At 38.9% G+C, this 22745-nt stretch overlaps 5 protein-coding genes and 4 pseudogenes across 5 annotated transcripts; all 9 read left to right on the forward strand.

Moving 5' to 3' along the window:
* Positions 1 to 14: 14 nt before the first annotated feature.
* LOC149172423 (uncharacterized) lies at positions 15 to 560 on the forward strand. Its single transcript, XM_089426316.1, has one exon. The coding sequence runs from the start codon at positions 15 to 17 to the stop codon at positions 558 to 560; it is 546 nt and encodes a 181-aa protein (XP_089282442.1).
* A 3350-nt stretch (positions 561 to 3910) lies between these two features.
* On the forward strand, positions 3911 to 4813 carry LOC149172424 (lipase-like; annotated as a pseudogene).
* A 199-nt stretch (positions 4814 to 5012) lies between these two features.
* LOC149172425 (uncharacterized) lies at positions 5013 to 5558 on the forward strand. The gene has a single exon (XM_089426317.1). It carries the CDS (start codon positions 5013 to 5015, stop codon positions 5556 to 5558), a length of 546 nt encoding a protein of 181 aa, XP_089282443.1.
* A 3350-nt stretch (positions 5559 to 8908) lies between these two features.
* LOC149172426 (lipase-like) lies at positions 8909 to 9811 on the forward strand (annotated as a pseudogene).
* Positions 9812 to 10010: 199 nt separating this feature from the next.
* On the forward strand, positions 10011 to 10556 carry LOC149172427 (uncharacterized). The gene has a single exon (XM_089426319.1). It carries the CDS (start codon positions 10011 to 10013, stop codon positions 10554 to 10556), a length of 546 nt encoding a protein of 181 aa, XP_089282445.1.
* Positions 10557 to 13906: 3350 nt separating this feature from the next.
* On the forward strand, positions 13907 to 14809 carry LOC149172428 (lipase-like; annotated as a pseudogene).
* A 199-nt stretch (positions 14810 to 15008) lies between these two features.
* LOC149172429 (uncharacterized) lies at positions 15009 to 15554 on the forward strand. The gene has a single exon (XM_089426320.1). The coding sequence runs from the start codon at positions 15009 to 15011 to the stop codon at positions 15552 to 15554; it is 546 nt and encodes a 181-aa protein (XP_089282446.1).
* Positions 15555 to 18904: 3350 nt separating this feature from the next.
* On the forward strand, positions 18905 to 19807 carry LOC149172430 (lipase-like; annotated as a pseudogene).
* Positions 19808 to 20006: 199 nt separating this feature from the next.
* LOC149172431 (uncharacterized) lies at positions 20007 to 20552 on the forward strand. The gene has a single exon (XM_089426321.1). The coding sequence runs from the start codon at positions 20007 to 20009 to the stop codon at positions 20550 to 20552; it is 546 nt and encodes a 181-aa protein (XP_089282447.1).
* The last annotated feature ends 2193 nt before the right edge of the window (positions 20553 to 22745 follow it).

The following is a 22745-nucleotide window of genomic DNA, read 5'->3' on the forward strand; positions in this document are numbered from 1 at the left end:
AACAAGCTTGATGTATGGAGCTGGTTGATGTGTACAAGATTTGCCTCCCAAAGTTCACTGTTAAAGTTGTAGTTCAATATATGCGAAAGGTAATCCAGAGGAAGGTGCATTTTGATATCATGGATCTTGATGTTGTTAAAATAGCGACAAAGTTTTTTATGGCTGCATTATTTGGACATGGCACAGGGGACCTTTTTATTCAGCCTCATCATTCAGATCTCATATATAACCCATATGCCGGTGATAAAAACATCATCAAGTTTGAGGGTGACCACAACTCTCCACGACCACCATTCTATTATGATTCAATAAGCATTTTCTTTCATAATGTCTTGCATCCTCCAGATGATTTGATTGAACAACATGCTTCTGAAAGTTTATATGACTACTTCGATGAATTAGGAAATCTGGATGAGAATGTGTTGCATGAAATTATTGGAGGTCCAGGATCCACACAAAATGACACCACCGAAGATGCCATTGATCATTTTCGCTCTAGGTGGCAAATGAGTAGAACTGAGGTACCTTTTGAATTTCCAGACAAATCAGAAAAACTGTAGGCATCATCCACGCAGAGGACTTAAGTGGACAGGAGAGGAAAGAAAACAGCGATGCTGAAGGTACATCCAATAAATGCGATAAAAGCAGTGACAGCATCCTTGACAAAAATTGTATTGATATTGTAGCAGCATTTCCCACAGGCAACCAAGTTTCTGACTGTCCTTTGGATAGATTTGCTCGAGTTTCAATTTCAATAAATGATGAGGAAAGGATGGTCATAGAAGCAATCATTGCCTCCCTTCGAGATCTGGAAACTGGAGAAGTTTCTCAAAATAAAACCTCCCAACCTACAGATACTATATCCTGTAAGAAAGCTTCAGAAACATCTTTTCAAGACATTTCTAGTGGCTCATGTGATGACTCATATGCTGAAAGCAACACATCAACAAGCATATCTAAAGGAAGCCACCAACAGGGTAGTTTTTTTTTACATAATGACCAATAGCAACAGCTGCAACCAGTGGGTTTGTCTATGATGGCAGTATCCTTCAAATGGCAACTGTGAAGCTTAGCAAACAGCAGCTATTCAATTTTGTGAGGAGTTTAGAGGAAGACTGTGTTTTTTAAATCACACAGCAGTTTCGTAGCGCGCTACGAAACTGCTGTAGGTGATGTTTTCAATGCAGAATAAACAGTTTGACCGGGAATGTTAGAAGAGAGACACCTGTACATCAATACAGCCTACAGCTCATCTGGAGACATGGTGTTTGGTAGCAGCGTTCCATACTTTGAGTTATTAAAGAGTTGGGAACATGCTGCTACATTTTCGGAGGATGGTAGGAGACAGGGACCTTAAAAATAGGTGTTTTGATCCTGAAGATAAATGATCCATCAGCGCTTACAGGTATCCAAAGTCAGTGTTCCTTGCATTTGTAGCTCAATCATCTTGAGCCTAACCAACAAAAGACAGCTGTCAAAGATCAAGAAAGGAATCATGCATACGAGGAGATAGAGTTAGAATTTCAATGTGATTAGGACTCTATGTATTTACAGCACAATACCTTATGTATTTAATAAGTTTGTTTAAAAATAGATAATGTTAGTTAATGATAGACCATCGAGCTCCCCTCATGCTGGAGGAGGAGACTCAAGGTAGTTTTAGTTTTGTTTTCCTATATATAGGAGAAACTCTGATGTAAGTGGGGTTGGAGATTTATAAAAGAAACAGAGTTTTTATATTGGCTAAGGTAAAAGACTTTTGACAGTAATAGAAAGATTACTTTTTCTTCCCAAGATTCATCTTGTGTTCAAAGGCTCAGAATATATGTGGTTTTGTCTTTATCCTTTCTGTTTTACAGCTCAATAGACATGCAATCACTCTGAATTCACCTAGTGCTCAGACTTCCTGTGTATGTTTATGAGTTGAGGTTCTTTTTGAGAAATGTTCTGAGTGTTTAAACATTATATGCCTTGGCTTCCATGATTGAGTAGTTAATAGTTTACTGCAGAGGTGTTTGACTCCATGAGCCCAATGGAAGAAGTGTTATTTTGTTGTTCCAACCAGCTTATTTTCATGTACTGTTTGAAGAGTTAGCCATCTTTTCTTGTTATTAATCCATATCAAAAATCTGTGAGAGAGCCCTCTCTGACTAAGGAGGCTAAGCCTTAGTCTAAAGCCTGGTTTGAAATAGTTGCATGAGATCTTGCTAAGTAGCAGCCCTTAGTACACGATTTTGTGATAACATTTTGGTGCGTCTGCCGGGAGTCTGATGATTACTCATTCCCGAAATTTTAAAGCTGAACTTCTGAAGGTAGCAGGAGCTCAGAAGGTTTTTGAGGCTGCAAATCTACCTTGGCGACTCCATTGTTGAAGAATTCAAAATTCATACATTCATGGTGATTCCACTGGAGTTATGAAAGACCCAGATGCTACCATTCTTACTTCAAGGTATGCATGCATAGATTTTTCAGGAATTCATGGTTTCCCAAGGATGCATATTTTCTAAGGAATGGTCCAAAATTCAACGGAGAAGATTTGAGTTTAACCTTGAAGCATATAACAGATTTTTGTCATTTTACTGAGCTTCTTAGAGTTAAACATGAGGATGTTTGCATTATGTTATTCTATGATTCACTTCAAGGGAAATGCAAACAATGGATTGAAAGTTTTCCTATCAAATCCGTTAAGTCATTTCAAGACTTATGGCTTATGTTTTTGGAGGAATGGATAGATAGGTCAGAGGTGGTGGTAAACTTTCCTTCAGTTGAGGGTTTCAAACAATGGAATGATGATCATAGTAAAGAAGAAACAAATGAATCTTTTTCTTTGTCCTTATCCTCATATCTAAAATCCTTTGACTGCAAGGCAGAGGATAGGATGAGATTTTTGGATGAATTTGCTGAGGACCTTGAAAAAGAAATTGAAGGTTTAGAAGGACAAATTCAGGCATACAGTTTTCATGATCATGATCATTATTCTCAGAAGTTTTCTATGGCAGAACGCAAGGAGACAATGCTGGTTCCTTTCTCTTTCACGATTGAGGAACTGAACACTGTGGTTGAAGATCAGTTTGCACAGCTGGAAAGTTACAAGGAAAAACAAGCTGATCATGTATTCAGGGATCCTGTAGCTGATTACATGGAAGAGTTTTACTCTCCAGTATTTCTGTTTTTCAAAGAATATCAGAGACAATTTCAGTGGCAGCGGTCATCACACTATCACATTAGCTCTGAAATCCGATGCAGTCAGAGACATTTTCAGTGGCAGCGGTCATCACACTATCATATTGGCTCTGAACTCCGATGCAGTCAAAGAAGTCAAATATCAGATAAAACAGAGGATTGGTTACATTGGAAATTTCATATTGATTGAGTAGAAAAAAGTTTGAAATTGTTAGGGTAGGTAGGTAGGTAAATATAAATAAGCTCAAGGTCAACTGAGCATTTTTCAGTAGATGTAGCTTTCTTTCTCCTACAGTCATGCTTGTCAAGCAAATTTCTGTTTGTCATAAATGGATAAGGCACTGGTTCTACGAGTTCTTAGTGTACTACAGGAGCACACTATCCCAAGTGGAGCCACTGTTATCACTCAAGAAAAAATTTTAAATTTTTTACATCAGTTCAATGGTTTGTCAAAGGCACATAAATACTTTCTATCAGTTTCGCAGCGCAGCTCGGTTTAGGTGATTTCGTAGCGGAAAACATTGAGTTTGCACTAACTGCGCTACGAAATGGGAAATTCGTGCTGATCCATAGCACATCTCATCCCAGCTGTCATAGTTCTGCGAGAATTTTACGGGAATAGCATGTGTAAGGTCTTGCATGACGGTCACAATATGTTCTTCCTGCTTATGTGTAAGGAATGGAAATAAGTTGCCTTCTGTATCACTCATGTTCCAAGTTGGCGGTAATGCAACATATCATAATATGGGTGCTTGCAAAGAGATGGTTGACAGTTGTACAAGCAAAAGTTGCGGTGGTCTATGATTCATTCTTGGCGGTGGGAAAATCTCAAAATTTTCATTCTGTTGGTTCTAATCTCAAAATTTTCATTCTGTTGGTTCTGTGCAGCCCTATACTTTGTGCAGGAAGAGATTTGAGGACAGGGATTTTGGTTCCCAAACGTCATGGACACATCTATAATCGCACGGTTGCCAAGATTCTTGCAGAATATACATCTACGGTGTATATGAGTGACCTGAATGCTCTTATCTCTTGGACTTGTTCGAGATGCAGTGGTTCGACAAAGAACTTCCAGCTGATAGAACTCATAGTGGATGTAGAACATTGCTTTCAGGCATTTGTGGGTGTAGCAAAAGACCTTGGGGCCATTGTCATTGCATTTAGGGGTACACAAGAGAACAGCATTCGGAACTGGGTAGAAGATTTGCTTTTCAAGCAGCTTGATCTTAATTACCCTGGCATGTCTGGTTCAATGGTACATCAAGGATTTTATTCTGCCTACCATAATACAACATCGCGTCCGAGGATTTTAGAAGCGGTAGAGAAAATCCAGAAGAGGAATAATGCACTATCCATTATGATTACAGGGCATTAAATGGGTGGAGCTATGGCTTCCTTTTGCGCACTTGATCTTACGGTAAACTATGGAGCAAAGGGTGTCCAAGTTGTGACCTTTGGGCAGCCTCGTATTGGAAATTCGGTGTTTGCTGATTTTGATAATACATTTGTATCAAAACATATACGTGTCTCTCATGCCCATGATATTGTTCCACATTTGCCTCCTCAGCTTACCAAGTTGCAACATCATGCAGAGCAGATTTCCACGACTGTAAAAGGTGTAGCTATGTGACACCTAAAAGTGAAGGATATGAAATCTGAAGTAATAGACAGTAATCCATACAGTAGACTCATGGCATTAAAGCGAATGGGTATTGTGAACAACTATGAGCGGACTCTATAAGGATATCCATAAACCGGTTCCAGATGAAGTTTGCAGGGCTTTAAAGAAGAAACGAAAATCTTTCTCTGGGCTGTAACAAGCTTGATGTATGGAGCTGGTTGATGTGTACAAGATTTGCCTCCCAAAGTTCACTGTTAAAGTTGTAGTTCAATATATGCGAAAGGTAATCCAGAGGAAGGCGCATTTTGATATCATGGATCTTGATGTTGTTAAAATAGCGACAAAGTTTTTTATGGCTGCATTATTTGGACATGGCACAGGGGACCTTTTTATTCAGCCTCATCATTCAGATCTCATATATAACCCATATGCCGGTGATAAAAACATCATCAAGTTTGAGGGTGACCACAACTCTCCACGACCACCATTCTATTATGATTCAATAAGCATTTTCTTTCATAATGTCTTGCATCCTCCAGATGATTTGATTGAACAACATGCTTCTGAAAGTTTATATGACTACTTCGATGAATTAGGAAATCTGGATGAGAATGTGTTGCATGAAATTATTGGAGGTCCAGGATCCACACAAAATGACACCACCGAAGATGCCATTGATCATTTTCGCTCTAGGTGGCAAATGAGTAGAACTGAGGTACCTTTTGAATTTCCAGACAAATCAGAAAAACTGTAGGCATCATCCACGCAGAGGACTTAAGTGGACAGGAGAGGAAAGAAAACAGCGATGCTGAAGGTACATCCAATAAATGCGATAAAAGCAGTGACAGCATCCTTGACAAAAATTGTATTGATATTGTAGCAGCATTTCCCACAGGCAACCAAGTTTCTGACTGTCCTTTGGATAGATTTGCTCGAGTTTCAATTTCAATAAATGATGAGGAAAGGATGGTCATAGAAGCAATCATTGCCTCCCTTCGAGATCTGGAAACTGGAGAAGTTTCTCAAAATAAAACCTCCCAACCTACAGATACTATATCCTGTAAGAAAGCTTCAGAAACATCTTTTCAAGACATTTCTAGTGGCTCATGTGATGACTCATATGCTGAAAGCAACACATCAACAAGCATATCTAAAGGAAGCCACCAACAGGGTAGTTTTTTTTTACATAATGACCAATAGCAACAGCTGCAACCAGTGGGTTTGTCTATGATGGCAGTATCCTTCAAATGGCAACTGTGAAGCTTAGCAAACAGCAGCTATTCAATTTTGTGAGGAGTTTAGAGGAAGACTGTGTTTTTTAAATCACACAGCAGTTTCGTAGCGCGCTACGAAACTGCTGTAGGTGATGTTTTCAATGCAGAATAAACAGTTTGACCGGGAATGTTAGAAGAGAGACACCTGTACATCAATACAGCCTACAGCTCATCTGGAGACATGGTGTTTGGTAGCAGCGTTCCATACTTTGAGTTATTAAAGAGTTGGGAACATGCTGCTACATTTTCGGAGGATGGTAGGAGACAGGGACCTTAAAAATAGGTGTTTTGATCCTGAAGATAAATGATCCATCAGCGCTTACAGGTATCCAAAGTCAGTGTTCCTTGCATTTGTAGCTCAATCATCTTGAGCCTAACCAACAAAAGACAGCTGTCAAAGATCAAGAAAGGAATCATGCATACGAGGAGATAGAGTTAGAATTTCAATGTGATTAGGACTCTATGTATTTACAGCACAATACCTTATGTATTTAATAAGTTTGTTTAAAAATAGATAATGTTAGTTAATGATAGACCATCGAGCTCCCCTCATGCTGGAGGAGGAGACTCAAGGTAGTTTTAGTTTTGTTTTCCTATATATAGGAGAAACTCTGATGTAAGTGGGGTTGGAGATTTATAAAAGAAACAGAGTTTTTATATTGGCTAAGGTAAAAGACTTTTGACAGTAATAGAAAGATTACTTTTTCTTCCCAAGATTCATCTTGTGTTCAAAGGCTCAGAATATATGTGGTTTTGTCTTTATCCTTTCTGTTTTACAGCTCAATAGACATGCAATCACTCTGAATTCACCTAGTGCTCAGACTTCCTGTGTATGTTTATGAGTTGAGGTTCTTTTTGAGAAATGTTCTGAGTGTTTAAACATTATATGCCTTGGCTTCCATGATTGAGTAGTTAATAGTTTACTGCAGAGGTGTTTGACTCCATGAGCCCAATGGAAGAAGTGTTATTTTGTTGTTCCAACCAGCTTATTTTCATGTACTGTTTGAAGAGTTAGCCATCTTTTCTTGTTATTAATCCATATCAAAAATCTGTGAGAGAGCCCTCTCTGACTAAGGAGGCTAAGCCTTAGTCTAAAGCCTGGTTTGAAATAGTTGCATGAGATCTTGCTAAGTAGCAGCCCTTAGTACACGATTTTGTGATAACATTTTGGTGCGTCTGCCGGGAGTCTGATGATTACTCATTCCCGAAATTTTAAAGCTGAACTTCTGAAGGTAGCAGGAGCTCAGAAGGTTTTTGAGGCTGCAAATCTACCTTGGCGACTCCATTGTTGAAGAATTCAAAATTCATACATTCATGGTGATTCCACTGGAGTTATGAAAGACCCAGATGCTACCATTCTTACTTCAAGGTATGCATGCATAGATTTTTCAGGAATTCATGGTTTCCCAAGGATGCATATTTTCTAAGGAATGGTCCAAAATTCAACGGAGAAGATTTGAGTTTAACCTTGAAGCATATAACAGATTTTTGTCATTTTACTGAGCTTCTTAGAGTTAAACATGAGGATGTTTGCATTATGTTATTCTATGATTCACTTCAAGGGAAATGCAAACAATGGATTGAAAGTTTTCCTATCAAATCCGTTAAGTCATTTCAAGACTTATGGCTTATGTTTTTGGAGGAATGGATAGATAGGTCAGAGGTGGTGGTAAACTTTCCTTCAGTTGAGGGTTTCAAACAATGGAATGATGATCATAGTAAAGAAGAAACAAATGAATCTTTTTCTTTGTCCTTATCCTCATATCTAAAATCCTTTGACTGCAAGGCAGAGGATAGGATGAGATTTTTGGATGAATTTGCTGAGGACCTTGAAAAAGAAATTGAAGGTTTAGAAGGACAAATTCAGGCATACAGTTTTCATGATCATGATCATTATTCTCAGAAGTTTTCTATGGCAGAACGCAAGGAGACAATGCTGGTTCCTTTCTCTTTCACGATTGAGGAACTGAACACTGTGGTTGAAGATCAGTTTGCACAGCTGGAAAGTTACAAGGAAAAACAAGCTGATCATGTATTCAGGGATCCTGTAGCTGATTACATGGAAGAGTTTTACTCTCCAGTATTTCTGTTTTTCAAAGAATATCAGAGACAATTTCAGTGGCAGCGGTCATCACACTATCACATTAGCTCTGAAATCCGATGCAGTCAGAGACATTTTCAGTGGCAGCGGTCATCACACTATCATATTGGCTCTGAACTCCGATGCAGTCAAAGAAGTCAAATATCAGATAAAACAGAGGATTGGTTACATTGGAAATTTCATATTGATTGAGTAGAAAAAAGTTTGAAATTGTTAGGGTAGGTAGGTAGGTAAATATAAATAAGCTCAAGGTCAACTGAGCATTTTTCAGTAGATGTAGCTTTCTTTCTCCTACAGTCATGCTTGTCAAGCAAATTTCTGTTTGTCATAAATGGATAAGGCACTGGTTCTACGAGTTCTTAGTGTACTACAGGAGCACACTATCCCAAGTGGAGCCACTGTTATCACTCAAGAAAAAAATTTAAATTTTTTACATCAGTTCAATGGTTTGTCAAAGGCACATAAATACTTTCTATCAGTTTCGCAGCGCAGCTCGGTTTAGGTGATTTCGTAGCGGAAAACATTGAGTTTGCACTAACTGCGCTACGAAATGGGAAATTCGTGCTGATCCATAGCACATCTCATCCCAGCTGTCATAGTTCTGCGAGAATTTTACGGGAATAGCATGTGTAAGGTCTTGCATGACGGTCACAATATGTTCTTCCTGCTTATGTGTAAGGAATGGAAATAAGTTGCCTTCTGTATCACTCATGTTCCAAGTTGGCGGTAATGCAACATATCATAATATGGGTGCTTGCAAAGAGATGGTTGACAGTTGTACAAGCAAAAGTTGCGGTGGTCTATGATTCATTCTTGGCGGTGGGAAAATCTCAAAATTTTCATTCTGTTGGTTCTAATCTCAAAATTTTCATTCTGTTGGTTCTGTGCAGCCCTATACTTTGTGCAGGAAGAGATTTGAGGACAGGGATTTTGGTTCCCAAACGTCATGGACACATCTATAATCGCACGGTTGCCAAGATTCTTGCAGAATATACATCTACGGTGTATATGAGTGACCTGAATGCTCTTATCTCTTGGACTTGTTCGAGATGCAGTGGTTCGACAAAGAACTTCCAGCTGATAGAACTCATAGTGGATGTAGAACATTGCTTTCAGGCATTTGTGGGTGTAGCAAAAGACCTTGGGGCCATTGTCATTGCATTTAGGGGTACACAAGAGAACAGCATTCGGAACTGGGTAGAAGATTTGCTTTTCAAGCAGCTTGATCTTAATTACCCTGGCATGTCTGGTTCAATGGTACATCAAGGATTTTATTCTGCCTACCATAATACAACATCGCGTCCGAGGATTTTAGAAGCGGTAGAGAAAATCCAGAAGAGGAATAATGCACTATCCATTATGATTACAGGGCATTAAATGGGTGGAGCTATGGCTTCCTTTTGCGCACTTGATCTTACGGTAAACTATGGAGCAAAGGGTGTCCAAGTTGTGACCTTTGGGCAGCCTCGTATTGGAAATTCGGTGTTTGCTGATTTTGATAATACATTTGTATCAAAACATATACGTGTCTCTCATGCCCATGATATTGTTCCACATTTGCCTCCTCAGCTTACCAAGTTGCAACATCATGCAGAGCAGATTTCCACGACTGTAAAAGGTGTAGCTATGTGACACCTAAAAGTGAAGGATATGAAATCTGAAGTAATAGACAGTAATCCATACAGTAGACTCATGGCATTAAAGCGAATGGGTATTGTGAACAACTATGAGCGGACTCTATAAGGATATCCATAAACCGGTTCCAGATGAAGTTTGCAGGGCTTTAAAGAAGAAACGAAAATCTTTCTCTGGGCTGTAACAAGCTTGATGTATGGAGCTGGTTGATGTGTACAAGATTTGCCTCCCAAAGTTCACTGTTAAAGTTGTAGTTCAATATATGCGAAAGGTAATCCAGAGGAAGGCGCATTTTGATATCATGGATCTTGATGTTGTTAAAATAGCGACAAAGTTTTTTATGGCTGCATTATTTGGACATGGCACAGGGGACCTTTTTATTCAGCCTCATCATTCAGATCTCATATATAACCCATATGCCGGTGATAAAAACATCATCAAGTTTGAGGGTGACCACAACTCTCCACGACCACCATTCTATTATGATTCAATAAGCATTTTCTTTCATAATGTCTTGCATCCTCCAGATGATTTGATTGAACAACATGCTTCTGAAAGTTTATATGACTACTTCGATGAATTAGGAAATCTGGATGAGAATGTGTTGCATGAAATTATTGGAGGTCCAGGATCCACACAAAATGACACCACCGAAGATGCCATTGATCATTTTCGCTCTAGGTGGCAAATGAGTAGAACTGAGGTACCTTTTGAATTTCCAGACAAATCAGAAAAACTGTAGGCATCATCCACGCAGAGGACTTAAGTGGACAGGAGAGGAAAGAAAACAGCGATGCTGAAGGTACATCCAATAAATGCGATAAAAGCAGTGACAGCATCCTTGACAAAAATTGTATTGATATTGTAGCAGCATTTCCCACAGGCAACCAAGTTTCTGACTGTCCTTTGGATAGATTTGCTCGAGTTTCAATTTCAATAAATGATGAGGAAAGGATGGTCATAGAAGCAATCATTGCCTCCCTTCGAGATCTGGAAACTGGAGAAGTTTCTCAAAATAAAACCTCCCAACCTACAGATACTATATCCTGTAAGAAAGCTTCAGAAACATCTTTTCAAGACATTTCTAGTGGCTCATGTGATGACTCATATGCTGAAAGCAACACATCAACAAGCATATCTAAAGGAAGCCACCAACAGGGTAGTTTTTTTTTACATAATGACCAATAGCAACAGCTGCAACCAGTGGGTTTGTCTATGATGGCAGTATCCTTCAAATGGCAACTGTGAAGCTTAGCAAACAGCAGCTATTCAATTTTGTGAGGAGTTTAGAGGAAGACTGTGTTTTTTAAATCACACAGCAGTTTCGTAGCGCGCTACGAAACTGCTGTAGGTGATGTTTTCAATGCAGAATAAACAGTTTGACCGGGAATGTTAGAAGAGAGACACCTGTACATCAATACAGCCTACAGCTCATCTGGAGACATGGTGTTTGGTAGCAGCGTTCCATACTTTGAGTTATTAAAGAGTTGGGAACATGCTGCTACATTTTCGGAGGATGGTAGGAGACAGGGACCTTAAAAATAGGTGTTTTGATCCTGAAGATAAATGATCCATCAGCGCTTACAGGTATCCAAAGTCAGTGTTCCTTGCATTTGTAGCTCAATCATCTTGAGCCTAACCAACAAAAGACAGCTGTCAAAGATCAAGAAAGGAATCATGCATACGAGGAGATAGAGTTAGAATTTCAATGTGATTAGGACTCTATGTATTTACAGCACAATACCTTATGTATTTAATAAGTTTGTTTAAAAATAGATAATGTTAGTTAATGATAGACCATCGAGCTCCCCTCATGCTGGAGGAGGAGACTCAAGGTAGTTTTAGTTTTGTTTTCCTATATATAGGAGAAACTCTGATGTAAGTGGGGTTGGAGATTTATAAAAGAAACAGAGTTTTTATATTGGCTAAGGTAAAAGACTTTTGACAGTAATAGAAAGATTACTTTTTCTTCCCAAGATTCATCTTGTGTTCAAAGGCTCAGAATATATGTGGTTTTGTCTTTATCCTTTCTGTTTTACAGCTCAATAGACATGCAATCACTCTGAATTCACCTAGTGCTCAGACTTCCTGTGTATGTTTATGAGTTGAGGTTCTTTTTGAGAAATGTTCTGAGTGTTTAAACATTATATGCCTTGGCTTCCATGATTGAGTAGTTAATAGTTTACTGCAGAGGTGTTTGACTCCATGAGCCCAATGGAAGAAGTGTTATTTTGTTGTTCCAACCAGCTTATTTTCATGTACTGTTTGAAGAGTTAGCCATCTTTTCTTGTTATTAATCCATATCAAAAATCTGTGAGAGAGCCCTCTCTGACTAAGGAGGCTAAGCCTTAGTCTAAAGCCTGGTTTGAAATAGTTGCATGAGATCTTGCTAAGTAGCAGCCCTTAGTACACGATTTTGTGATAACATTTTGGTGCGTCTGCCGGGAGTCTGATGATTACTCATTCCCGAAATTTTAAAGCTGAACTTCTGAAGGTAGCAGGAGCTCAGAAGGTTTTTGAGGCTGCAAATCTACCTTGGCGACTCCATTGTTGAAGAATTCAAAATTCATACATTCATGGTGATTCCACTGGAGTTATGAAAGACCCAGATGCTACCATTCTTACTTCAAGGTATGCATGCATAGATTTTTCAGGAATTCATGGTTTCCCAAGGATGCATATTTTCTAAGGAATGGTCCAAAATTCAACGGAGAAGATTTGAGTTTAACCTTGAAGCATATAACAGATTTTTGTCATTTTACTGAGCTTCTTAGAGTTAAACATGAGGATGTTTGCATTATGTTATTCTATGATTCACTTCAAGGGAAATGCAAACAATGGATTGAAAGTTTTCCTATCAAATCCGTTAAGTCATTTCAAGACTTATGGCTTATGTTTTTGGAGGAATGGATAGATAGGTCAGAGGTGGTGGTAAACTTTCCTTCAGTTGAGGGTTTCAAACAATGGAATGATGATCATAGTAAAGAAGAAACAAATGAATCTTTTTCTTTGTCCTTATCCTCATATCTAAAATCCTTTGACTGCAAGGCAGAGGATAGGATGAGATTTTTGGATGAATTTGCTGAGGACCTTGAAAAAGAAATTGAAGGTTTAGAAGGACAAATTCAGGCATACAGTTTTCATGATCATGATCATTATTCTCAGAAGTTTTCTATGGCAGAACGCAAGGAGACAATGCTGGTTCCTTTCTCTTTCACGATTGAGGAACTGAACACTGTGGTTGAAGATCAGTTTGCACAGCTGGAAAGTTACAAGGAAAAACAAGCTGATCATGTATTCAGGGATCCTGTAGCTGATTACATGGAAGAGTTTTACTCTCCAGTATTTCTGTTTTTCAAAGAATATCAGAGACAATTTCAGTGGCAGCGGTCATCACACTATCACATTAGCTCTGAAATCCGATGCAGTCAGAGACATTTTCAGTGGCAGCGGTCATCACACTATCATATTGGCTCTGAACTCCGATGCAGTCAAAGAAGTCAAATATCAGATAAAACAGAGGATTGGTTACATTGGAAATTTCATATTGATTGAGTAGAAAAAAGTTTGAAATTGTTAGGGTAGGTAGGTAGGTAAATATAAATAAGCTCAAGGTCAACTGAGCATTTTTCAGTAGATGTAGCTTTCTTTCTCCTACAGTCATGCTTGTCAAGCAAATTTCTGTTTGTCATAAATGGATAAGGCACTGGTTCTACGAGTTCTTAGTGTACTACAGGAGCACACTATCCCAAGTGGAGCCACTGTTATCACTCAAGAAAAAATTTTAAATTTTTTACATCAGTTCAATGGTTTGTCAAAGGCACATAAATACTTTCTATCAGTTTCGCAGCGCAGCTCGGTTTAGGTGATTTCGTAGCGGAAAACATTGAGTTTGCACTAACTGCGCTACGAAATGGGAAATTCGTGCTGATCCATAGCACATCTCATCCCAGCTGTCATAGTTCTGCGAGAATTTTACGGGAATAGCATGTGTAAGGTGTTGCATGACGGTCACAATATGTTCTTCCTGCTTATGTGTAAGGAATGGAAATAAGTTGCCTTCTGTATCACTCATGTTCCAAGTTGGCGGTAATGCAACATATCATAATATGGGTGCTTGCAAAGAGATGGTTGACAGTTGTACAAGCAAAAGTTGCGGTGGTCTATGATTCATTCTTGGCGGTGGGAAAATCTCAAAATTTTCATTCTGTTGGTTCTAATCTCAAAATTTTCATTCTGTTGGTTCTGTGCAGCCCTATACTTTGTGCAGGAAGAGATTTGAGGACAGGGATTTTGGTTCCCAAACGTCATGGACACATCTATAATCGCACGGTTGCCAAGATTCTTGCAGAATATACATCTACGGTGTATATGAGTGACCTGAATGCTCTTATCTCTTGGACTTGTTCGAGATGCAGTGGTTCGACAAAGAACTTCCAGCTGATAGAACTCATAGTGGATGTAGAACATTGCTTTCAGGCATTTGTGGGTGTAGCAAAAGACCTTGGGGCCATTGTCATTGCATTTAGGGGTACACAAGAGAACAGCATTCGGAACTGGGTAGAAGATTTGCTTTTCAAGCAGCTTGATCTTAATTACCCTGGCATGTCTGGTTCAATGGTACATCAAGGATTTTATTCTGCCTACCATAATACAACATCGCGTCCGAGGATTTTAGAAGCGGTAGAGAAAATCCAGAAGAGGAATAATGCACTATCCATTATGATTACAGGGCATTAAATGGGTGGAGCTATGGCTTCCTTTTGCGCACTTGATCTTACGGTAAACTATGGAGCAAAGGGTGTCCAAGTTGTGACCTTTGGGCAGCCTCGTATTGGAAATTCGGTGTTTGCTGATTTTGATAATACATTTGTATCAAAACATATACGTGTCTCTCATGCCCATGATATTGTTCCACATTTGCCTCCTCAGCTTACCAAGTTGCAACATCATGCAGAGCAGATTTCCACGACTGTAAAAGGTGTAGCTATGTGACACCTAAAAGTGAAGGATATGAAATCTGAAGTAATAGACAGTAATCCATACAGTAGACTCATGGCATTAAAGCGAATGGGTATTGTGAACAACTATGAGCGGACTCTATAAGGATATCCATAAACCGGTTCCAGATGAAGTTTGCAGGGCTTTAAAGAAGAAACGAAAATCTTTCTCTGGGCTGTAACAAGCTTGATGTATGGAGCTGGTTGATGTGTACAAGATTTGCCTCCCAAAGTTCACTGTTAAAGTTGTAGTTCAATATATGCGAAAGGTAATCCAGAGGAAGGCGCATTTTGATATCATGGATCTTGATGTTGTTAAAATAGCGACAAAGTTTTTTATGGCTGCATTATTTGGACATGGCACAGGGGACCTTTTTATTCAGCCTCATCATTCAGATCTCATATATAACCCATATGCCGGTGATAAAAACATCATCAAGTTTGAGGGTGACCACAACTCTCCACGACCACCATTCTATTATGATTCAATAAGCATTTTCTTTCATAATGTCTTGCATCCTCCAGATGATTTGATTGAACAACATGCTTCTGAAAGTTTATATGACTACTTCGATGAATTAGGAAATCTGGATGAGAATGTGTTGCATGAAATTATTGGAGGTCCAGGATCCACACAAAATGACACCACCGAAGATGCCATTGATCATTTTCGCTCTAGGTGGCAAATGAGTAGAACTGAGGTACCTTTTGAATTTCCAGACAAATCAGAAAAACTGTAGGCATCATCCACGCAGAGGACTTAAGTGGACAGGAGAGGAAAGAAAACAGCGATGCTGAAGGTACATCCAATAAATGCGATAAAAGCAGTGACAGCATCCTTGACAAAAATTGTATTGATATTGTAGCAGCATTTCCCACAGGCAACCAAGTTTCTGACTGTCCTTTGGATAGATTTGCTCGAGTTTCAATTTCAATAAATGATGAGGAAAGGATGGTCATAGAAGCAATCATTGCCTCCCTTCGAGATCTGGAAACTGGAGAAGTTTCTCAAAATAAAACCTCCCAACCTACAGATACTATATCCTGTAAGAAAGCTTCAGAAACATCTTTTCAAGACATTTCTAGTGGCTCATGTGATGACTCATATGCTGAAAGCAACACATCAACAAGCATATCTAAAGGAAGCCACCAACAGGGTAGTTTTTTTTTACATAATGACCAATAGCAACAGCTGCAACCAGTGGGTTTGTCTATGATGGCAGTATCCTTCAAATGGCAACTGTGAAGCTTAGCAAACAGCAGCTATTCAATTTTGTGAGGAGTTTAGAGGAAGACTGTGTTTTTTAAATCACACAGCAGTTTCGTAGCGCGCTACGAAACTGCTGTAGGTGATGTTTTCAATGCAGAATAAACAGTTTGACCGGGAATGTTAGAAGAGAGACACCTGTACATCAATACAGCCTACAGCTCATCTGGAGACATGGTGTTTGGTAGCAGCGTTCCATACTTTGAGTTATTAAAGAGTTGGGAACATGCTGCTACATTTTCGGAGGATGGTAGGAGACAGGGACCTTAAAAATAGGTGTTTTGATCCTGAAGATAAATGATCCATCAGCGCTTACAGGTATCCAAAGTCAGTGTTCCTTGCATTTGTAGCTCAATCATCTTGAGCCTAACCAACAAAAGACAGCTGTCAAAGATCAAGAAAGGAATCATGCATACGAGGAGATAGAGTTAGAATTTCAATGTGATTAGGACTCTATGTATTTACAGCACAATACCTTATGTATTTAATAAGTTTGTTTAAAAATAGATAATGTTAGTTAATGATAGACCATCGAGCTCCCCTCATGCTGGAGGAGGAGACTCAAGGTAGTTTTAGTTTTGTTTTCCTATATATAGGAGAAACTCTGATGTAAGTGGGGTTGGAGATTTATAAAAGAAACAGAGTTTTTATATTGGCTAAGGTAAAAGACTTTTGACAGTAATAGAAAGATTACTTTTTCTTCCCAAGATTCATCTTGTGTTCAAAGGCTCAGAATATATGTGGTTTTGTCTTTATCCTTTCTGTTTTACAGCTCAATAGACATGCAATCACTCTGAATTCACCTAGTGCTCAGACTTCCTGTGTATGTTTATGAGTTGAGGTTCTTTTTGAGAAATGTTCTGAGTGTTTAAACATTATATGCCTTGGCTTCCATGATTGAGTAGTTAATAGTTTACTGCAGAGGTGTTTGACTCCATGAGCCCAATGGAAGAAGTGTTATTTTGTTGTTCCAACCAGCTTATTTTCATGTACTGTTTGAAGAGTTAGCCATCTTTTCTTGTTATTAATCCATATCAAAAATCTGTGAGAGAGCCCTCTCTGACTAAGGAGGCTAAGCCTTAGTCTAAAGCCTGGTTTGAAATAGTTGCATGAGATCTTGCTAAGTAGCAGCCCTTAGTACACGATTTTGTGATAACATTTTGGTGCGTCTGCCGGGAGTCTGATGATTACTCATTCCCGAAATTTTAAAGCTGAACTTCTGAAGGTAGCAGGAGCTCAGAAGGTTTTTGAGGCTGCAAATCTACCTTGGCGACTCCATTGTTGAAGAATTCAAAATTCATACATTCATGGTGATTCCACTGGAGTTATGAAAGACCCAGATGCTACCATTCTTACTTCAAGGTATGCATGCATAGATTTTTCAGGAATTCATGGTTTCCCAAGGATGCATATTTTCTAAGGAATGGTCCAAAATTCAACGGAGAAGATTTGAGTTTAACCTTGAAGCATATAACAGATTTTTGTCATTTTACTGAGCTTCTTAGAGTTAAACATGAGGATGTTTGCATTATGTTATTCTATGATTCACTTCAAGGGAAATGCAAACAATGGATTGAAAGTTTTCCTATCAAATCCGTTAAGTCATTTCAAGACTTATGGCTTATGTTTTTGGAGGAATGGATAGATAGGTCAGAGGTGGTGGTAAACTTTCCTTCAGTTGAGGGTTTCAAACAATGGAATGATGATCATAGTAAAGAAGAAACAAATGAATCTTTTTCTTTGTCCTTATCCTCATATCTAAAATCCTTTGACTGCAAGGCAGAGGATAGGATGAGATTTTTGGATGAATTTGCTGAGGACCTTGAAAAAGAAATTGAAGGTTTAGAAGGACAAATTCAGGCATACAGTTTTCATGATCATGATCATTATTCTCAGAAGTTTTCTATGGCAGAACGCAAGGAGACAATGCTGGTTCCTTTCTCTTTCACGATTGAGGAACTGAACACTGTGGTTGAAGATCAGTTTGCACAGCTGGAAAGTTACAAGGAAAAACAAGCTGATCATGTATTCAGGGATCCTGTAGCTGATTACATGGAAGAGTTTTACTCTCCAGTATTTCTGTTTTTCAAAGAATATCAGAGACAATTTCAGTGGCAGCGGTCATCACACTATCACATTAGCTCTGAAATCCGATGCAGTCAGAGACATTTTCAGTGGCAGCGGTCATCACACTATCATATTGGCTCTGAACTCCGATGCAGTCAAAGAAGTCAAATATCAGATAAAACAGAGGATTGGTTACATTGGAAATTTCATATTGATTGAGTAGAAAAAAGTTTGAAATTGTTAGGGTAGGTAGGTAGGTAAATATAAATAAGCTCAAGGTCAACTGAGCATTTTTCAGTAGATGTAGCTTTCTTTCTCCTACAGTCATGCTTGTCAAGCAAATTTCTGTTTGTCATAAATGGATAAGGCACTGGTTCTACGAGTTCTTAGTGTACTACAGGAGCACACTATCCCAAGTGGAGCCACTGTTATCACTCAAGAAAAAATTTTAAATTTTTTACATCAGTTCAATGGTTTGTCAAAGGCACATAAATACTTTCTATCAGTTTCGCAGCGCAGCTCGGTTTAGGTGATTTCGTAGCGGAAAACATTGAGTTTGCACTAACTGCGCTACGAAATGGGAAATTCGTGCTGATCCATAGCACATCTCATCCCAGCTGTCATAGTTCTGCGAGAATTTTACGGGAATAGCATGTGTAAGGTCTTGCATGACGGTCACAATATGTTCTTCCTGCTTATGTGTAAGGAATGGAAATAAGTTGCCTTCTGTATCACTCATGTTCCAAGTTGGCGGTAATGCAACATATCATAATATGGGTGCTTGCAAAGAGATGGTTGACAGTTGTACAAGCAAAAGTTGCGGTGGTCTATGATTCATTCTTGGCGGTGGGAAAATCTCAAAATTTTCATTCTGTTGGTTCTAATCTCAAAATTTTCATTCTGTTGGTTCTGTGCAGCCCTATACTTTGTGCAGGAAGAGATTTGAGGACAGGGATTTTGGTTCCCAAACGTCATGGACACATCTATAATCGCACGGTTGCCAAGATTCTTGCAGAATATACATCTACGGTGTATATGAGTGACCTGAATGCTCTTATCTCTTGGACTTGTTCGAGATGCAGTGGTTCGACAAAGAACTTCCAGCTGATAGAACTCATAGTGGATGTAGAACATTGCTTTCAGGCATTTGTGGGTGTAGCAAAAGACCTTGGGGCCATTGTCATTGCATTTAGGGGTACACAAGAGAACAGCATTCGGAACTGGGTAGAAGATTTGCTTTTCAAGCAGCTTGATCTTAATTACCCTGGCATGTCTGGTTCAATGGTACATCAAGGATTTTATTCTGCCTACCATAATACAACATCGCGTCCGAGGATTTTAGAAGCGGTAGAGAAAATCCAGAAGAGGAATAATGCACTATCCATTATGATTACAGGGCATTAAATGGGTGGAGCTATGGCTTCCTTTTGCGCACTTGATCTTACGGTAAACTATGGAGCAAAGGGTGTCCAAGTTGTGACCTTTGGGCAGCCTCGTATTGGAAATTCGGTGTTTGCTGATTTTGATAATACATTTGTATCAAAACATATACGTGTCTCTCATGCCCATGATATTGTTCCACATTTGCCTCCTCAGCTTACCAAGTTGCAACATCATGCAGAGCAGATTTCCACGACTGTAAAAGGTGTAGCTATGTGACACCTAAAAGTGAAGGATATGAAATCTGAAGTAATAGACAGTAATCCATACAGTAGACTCATGGCATTAAAGCGAATGGGTATTGTGAACAACTATGAGCGGACTCTATAAGGATATCCATAAACCGGTTCCAGATGAAGTTTGCAGGGCTTTAAAGAAGAAACGAAAATCTTTCTCTGGGCTGTAACAAGCTTGATGTATGGAGCTGGTTGATGTGTACAAGATTTGCCTCCCAAAGTTCACTGTTAAAGTTGTAGTTCAATATATGCGAAAGGTAATCCAGAGGAAGGCGCATTTTGATATCATGGATCTTGATGTTGTTAAAATAGCGACAAAGTTTTTTATGGCTGCATTATTTGGACATGGCACAGGGGACCTTTTTATTCAGCCTCATCATTCAGATCTCATATATAACCCATATGCCGGTGATAAAAACATCATCAAGTTTGAGGGTGACCACAACTCTCCACGACCACCATTCTATTATGATTCAATAAGCATTTTCTTTCATAATGTCTTGCATCCTCCAGATGATTTGATTGAACAACATGCTTCTGAAAGTTTATATGACTACTTCGATGAATTAGGAAATCTGGATGAGAATGTGTTGCATGAAATTATTGGAGGTCCAGGATCCACACAAAATGACACCACCGAAGATGCCATTGATCATTTTCGCTCTAGGTGGCAAATGAGTAGAACTGAGGTACCTTTTGAATTTCCAGACAAATCAGAAAAACTGTAGGCATCATCCACGCAGAGGACTTAAGTGGACAGGAGAGGAAAGAAAACAGCGATGCTGAAGGTACATCCAATAAATGCGATAAAAGCAGTGACAGCATCCTTGACAAAAATTGTATTGATATTGTAGCAGCATTTCCCACAGGCAACCAAGTTTCTGACTGTCCTTTGGATAGATTTGCTCGAGTTTCAATTTCAATAAATGATGAGGAAAGGATGGTCATAGAAGCAATCATTGCCTCCCTTCGAGATCTGGAAACTGGAGAAGTTTCTCAAAATAAAACCTCCCAACCTACAGATACTATATCCTGTAAGAAAGCTTCAGAAACATCTTTTCAAGACATTTCTAGTGGCTCATGTGATGACTCATATGCTGAAAGCAACACATCAACAAGCATATCTAAAGGAAGCCACCAACAGGGTAGTTTTTTTTTACATAATGACCAATAGCAACAGCTGCAACCAGTGGGTTTGTCTATGATGGCAGTATCCTTCAAATGGCAACTGTGAAGCTTAGCAAACAGCAGCTATTCAATTTTGTGAGGAGTTTAGAGGAAGACTGTGTTTTTTAAATCACACAGCAGTTTCGTAGCGCGCTACGAAACTGCTGTAGGTGATGTTTTCAATGCAGAATAAACAGTTTGACCGGGAATGTTAGAAGAGAGACACCTGTACATCAATACAGCCTACAGCTCATCTGGAGACATGGTGTTTGGTAGCAGCGTTCCATACTTTGAGTTATTAAAGAGTTGGGAACATGCTGCTACATTTTCGGAGGATGGTAGGAGACAGGGACCTTAAAAATAGGTGTTTTGATCCTGAAGATAAATGATCCATCAGCGCTTACAGGTATCCAAAGTCAGTGTTCCTTGCATTTGTAGCTCAATCATCTTGAGCCTAACCAACAAAAGACAGCTGTCAAAGATCAAGAAAGGAATCATGCATACGAGGAGATAGAGTTAGAATTTCAATGTGATTAGGACTCTATGTATTTACAGCACAATACCTTATGTATTTAATAAGTTTGTTTAAAAATAGATAATGTTAGTTAATGATAGACCATCGAGCTCCCCTCATGCTGGAGGAGGAGACTCAAGGTAGTTTTAGTTTTGTTTTCCTATATATAGGAGAAACTCTGATGTAAGTGGGGTTGGAGATTTATAAAAGAAACAGAGTTTTTATATTGGCTAAGGTAAAAGACTTTTGACAGTAATAGAAAGATTACTTTTTCTTCCCAAGATTCATCTTGTGTTCAAAGGCTCAGAATATATGTGGTTTTGTCTTTATCCTTTCTGTTTTACAGCTCAATAGACATGCAATCACTCTGAATTCACCTAGTGCTCAGACTTCCTGTGTATGTTTATGAGTTGAGGTTCTTTTTGAGAAATGTTCTGAGTGTTTAAACATTATATGCCTTGGCTTCCATGATTGAGTAGTTAATAGTTTACTGCAGAGGTGTTTGACTCCATGAGCCCAATGGAAGAAGTGTTATTTTGTTGTTCCAACCAGCTTATTTTCATGTACTGTTTGAAGAGTTAGCCATCTTTTCTTGTTATTAATCCATATCAAAAATCTGTGAGAGAGCCCTCTCTGACTAAGGAGGCTAAGCCTTAGTCTAAAGCCTGGTTTGAAATAGTTGCATGAGATCTTGCTAAGTAGCAGCCCTTAGTACACGATTTTGTGATAACATTTTGGTGCGTCTGCCGGGAGTCTGATGATTACTCATTCCCGAAATTTTAAAGCTGAACTTCTGAAGGTAGCAGGAGCTCAGAAGGTTTTTGAGGCTGCAAATCTACCTTGGCGACTCCATTGTTGAAGAATTCAAAATTCATACATTCATGGTGATTCCACTGGAGTTATGAAAGACCCAGATGCTACCATTCTTACTTCAAGGTATGCATGCATAGATTTTTCAGGAATTCATGGTTTCCCAAGGATGCATATTTTCTAAGGAATGGTCCAAAATTCAACGGAGAAGATTTGAGTTTAACCTTGAAGCATATAACAGATTTTTGTCATTTTACTGAGCTTCTTAGAGTTAAACATGAGGATGTTTGCATTATGTTATTCTATGATTCACTTCAAGGGAAATGCAAACAATGGATTGAAAGTTTTCCTATCAAATCCGTTAAGTCATTTCAAGACTTATGGCTTATGTTTTTGGAGGAATGGATAGATAGGTCAGAGGTGGTGGTAA

Source organism: Pinus tabuliformis, chromosome 4_2 (assembly GCF_031772625.1).
Source record: "Pinus tabuliformis cultivar Carrire ecotype Pingquan chromosome 4_2, CPIR1, whole genome shotgun sequence".
NCBI lineage: Eukaryota > Viridiplantae > Streptophyta > Pinopsida > Pinales > Pinaceae > Pinus > Pinus tabuliformis.

Excerpts from the sequence above, each read along its gene's own strand:
- LOC149172429 (XM_089426320.1), top strand. The coding sequence starts at position 15,009 with ATGGAGCTGGTTGATGTGTACAAGATTTGCCTCCCAAAGTTCACTGTT.
- LOC149172431 (XM_089426321.1), top strand. The coding sequence starts at position 20,007 with ATGGAGCTGGTTGATGTGTACAAGATTTGCCTCCCAAAGTTCACTGTT.
- LOC149172427 (XM_089426319.1), top strand. The coding sequence starts at position 10,011 with ATGGAGCTGGTTGATGTGTACAAGATTTGCCTCCCAAAGTTCACTGTT.
- LOC149172425 (XM_089426317.1), top strand. The coding sequence starts at position 5,013 with ATGGAGCTGGTTGATGTGTACAAGATTTGCCTCCCAAAGTTCACTGTT.
- LOC149172423 (XM_089426316.1), top strand. The coding sequence starts at position 15 with ATGGAGCTGGTTGATGTGTACAAGATTTGCCTCCCAAAGTTCACTGTT.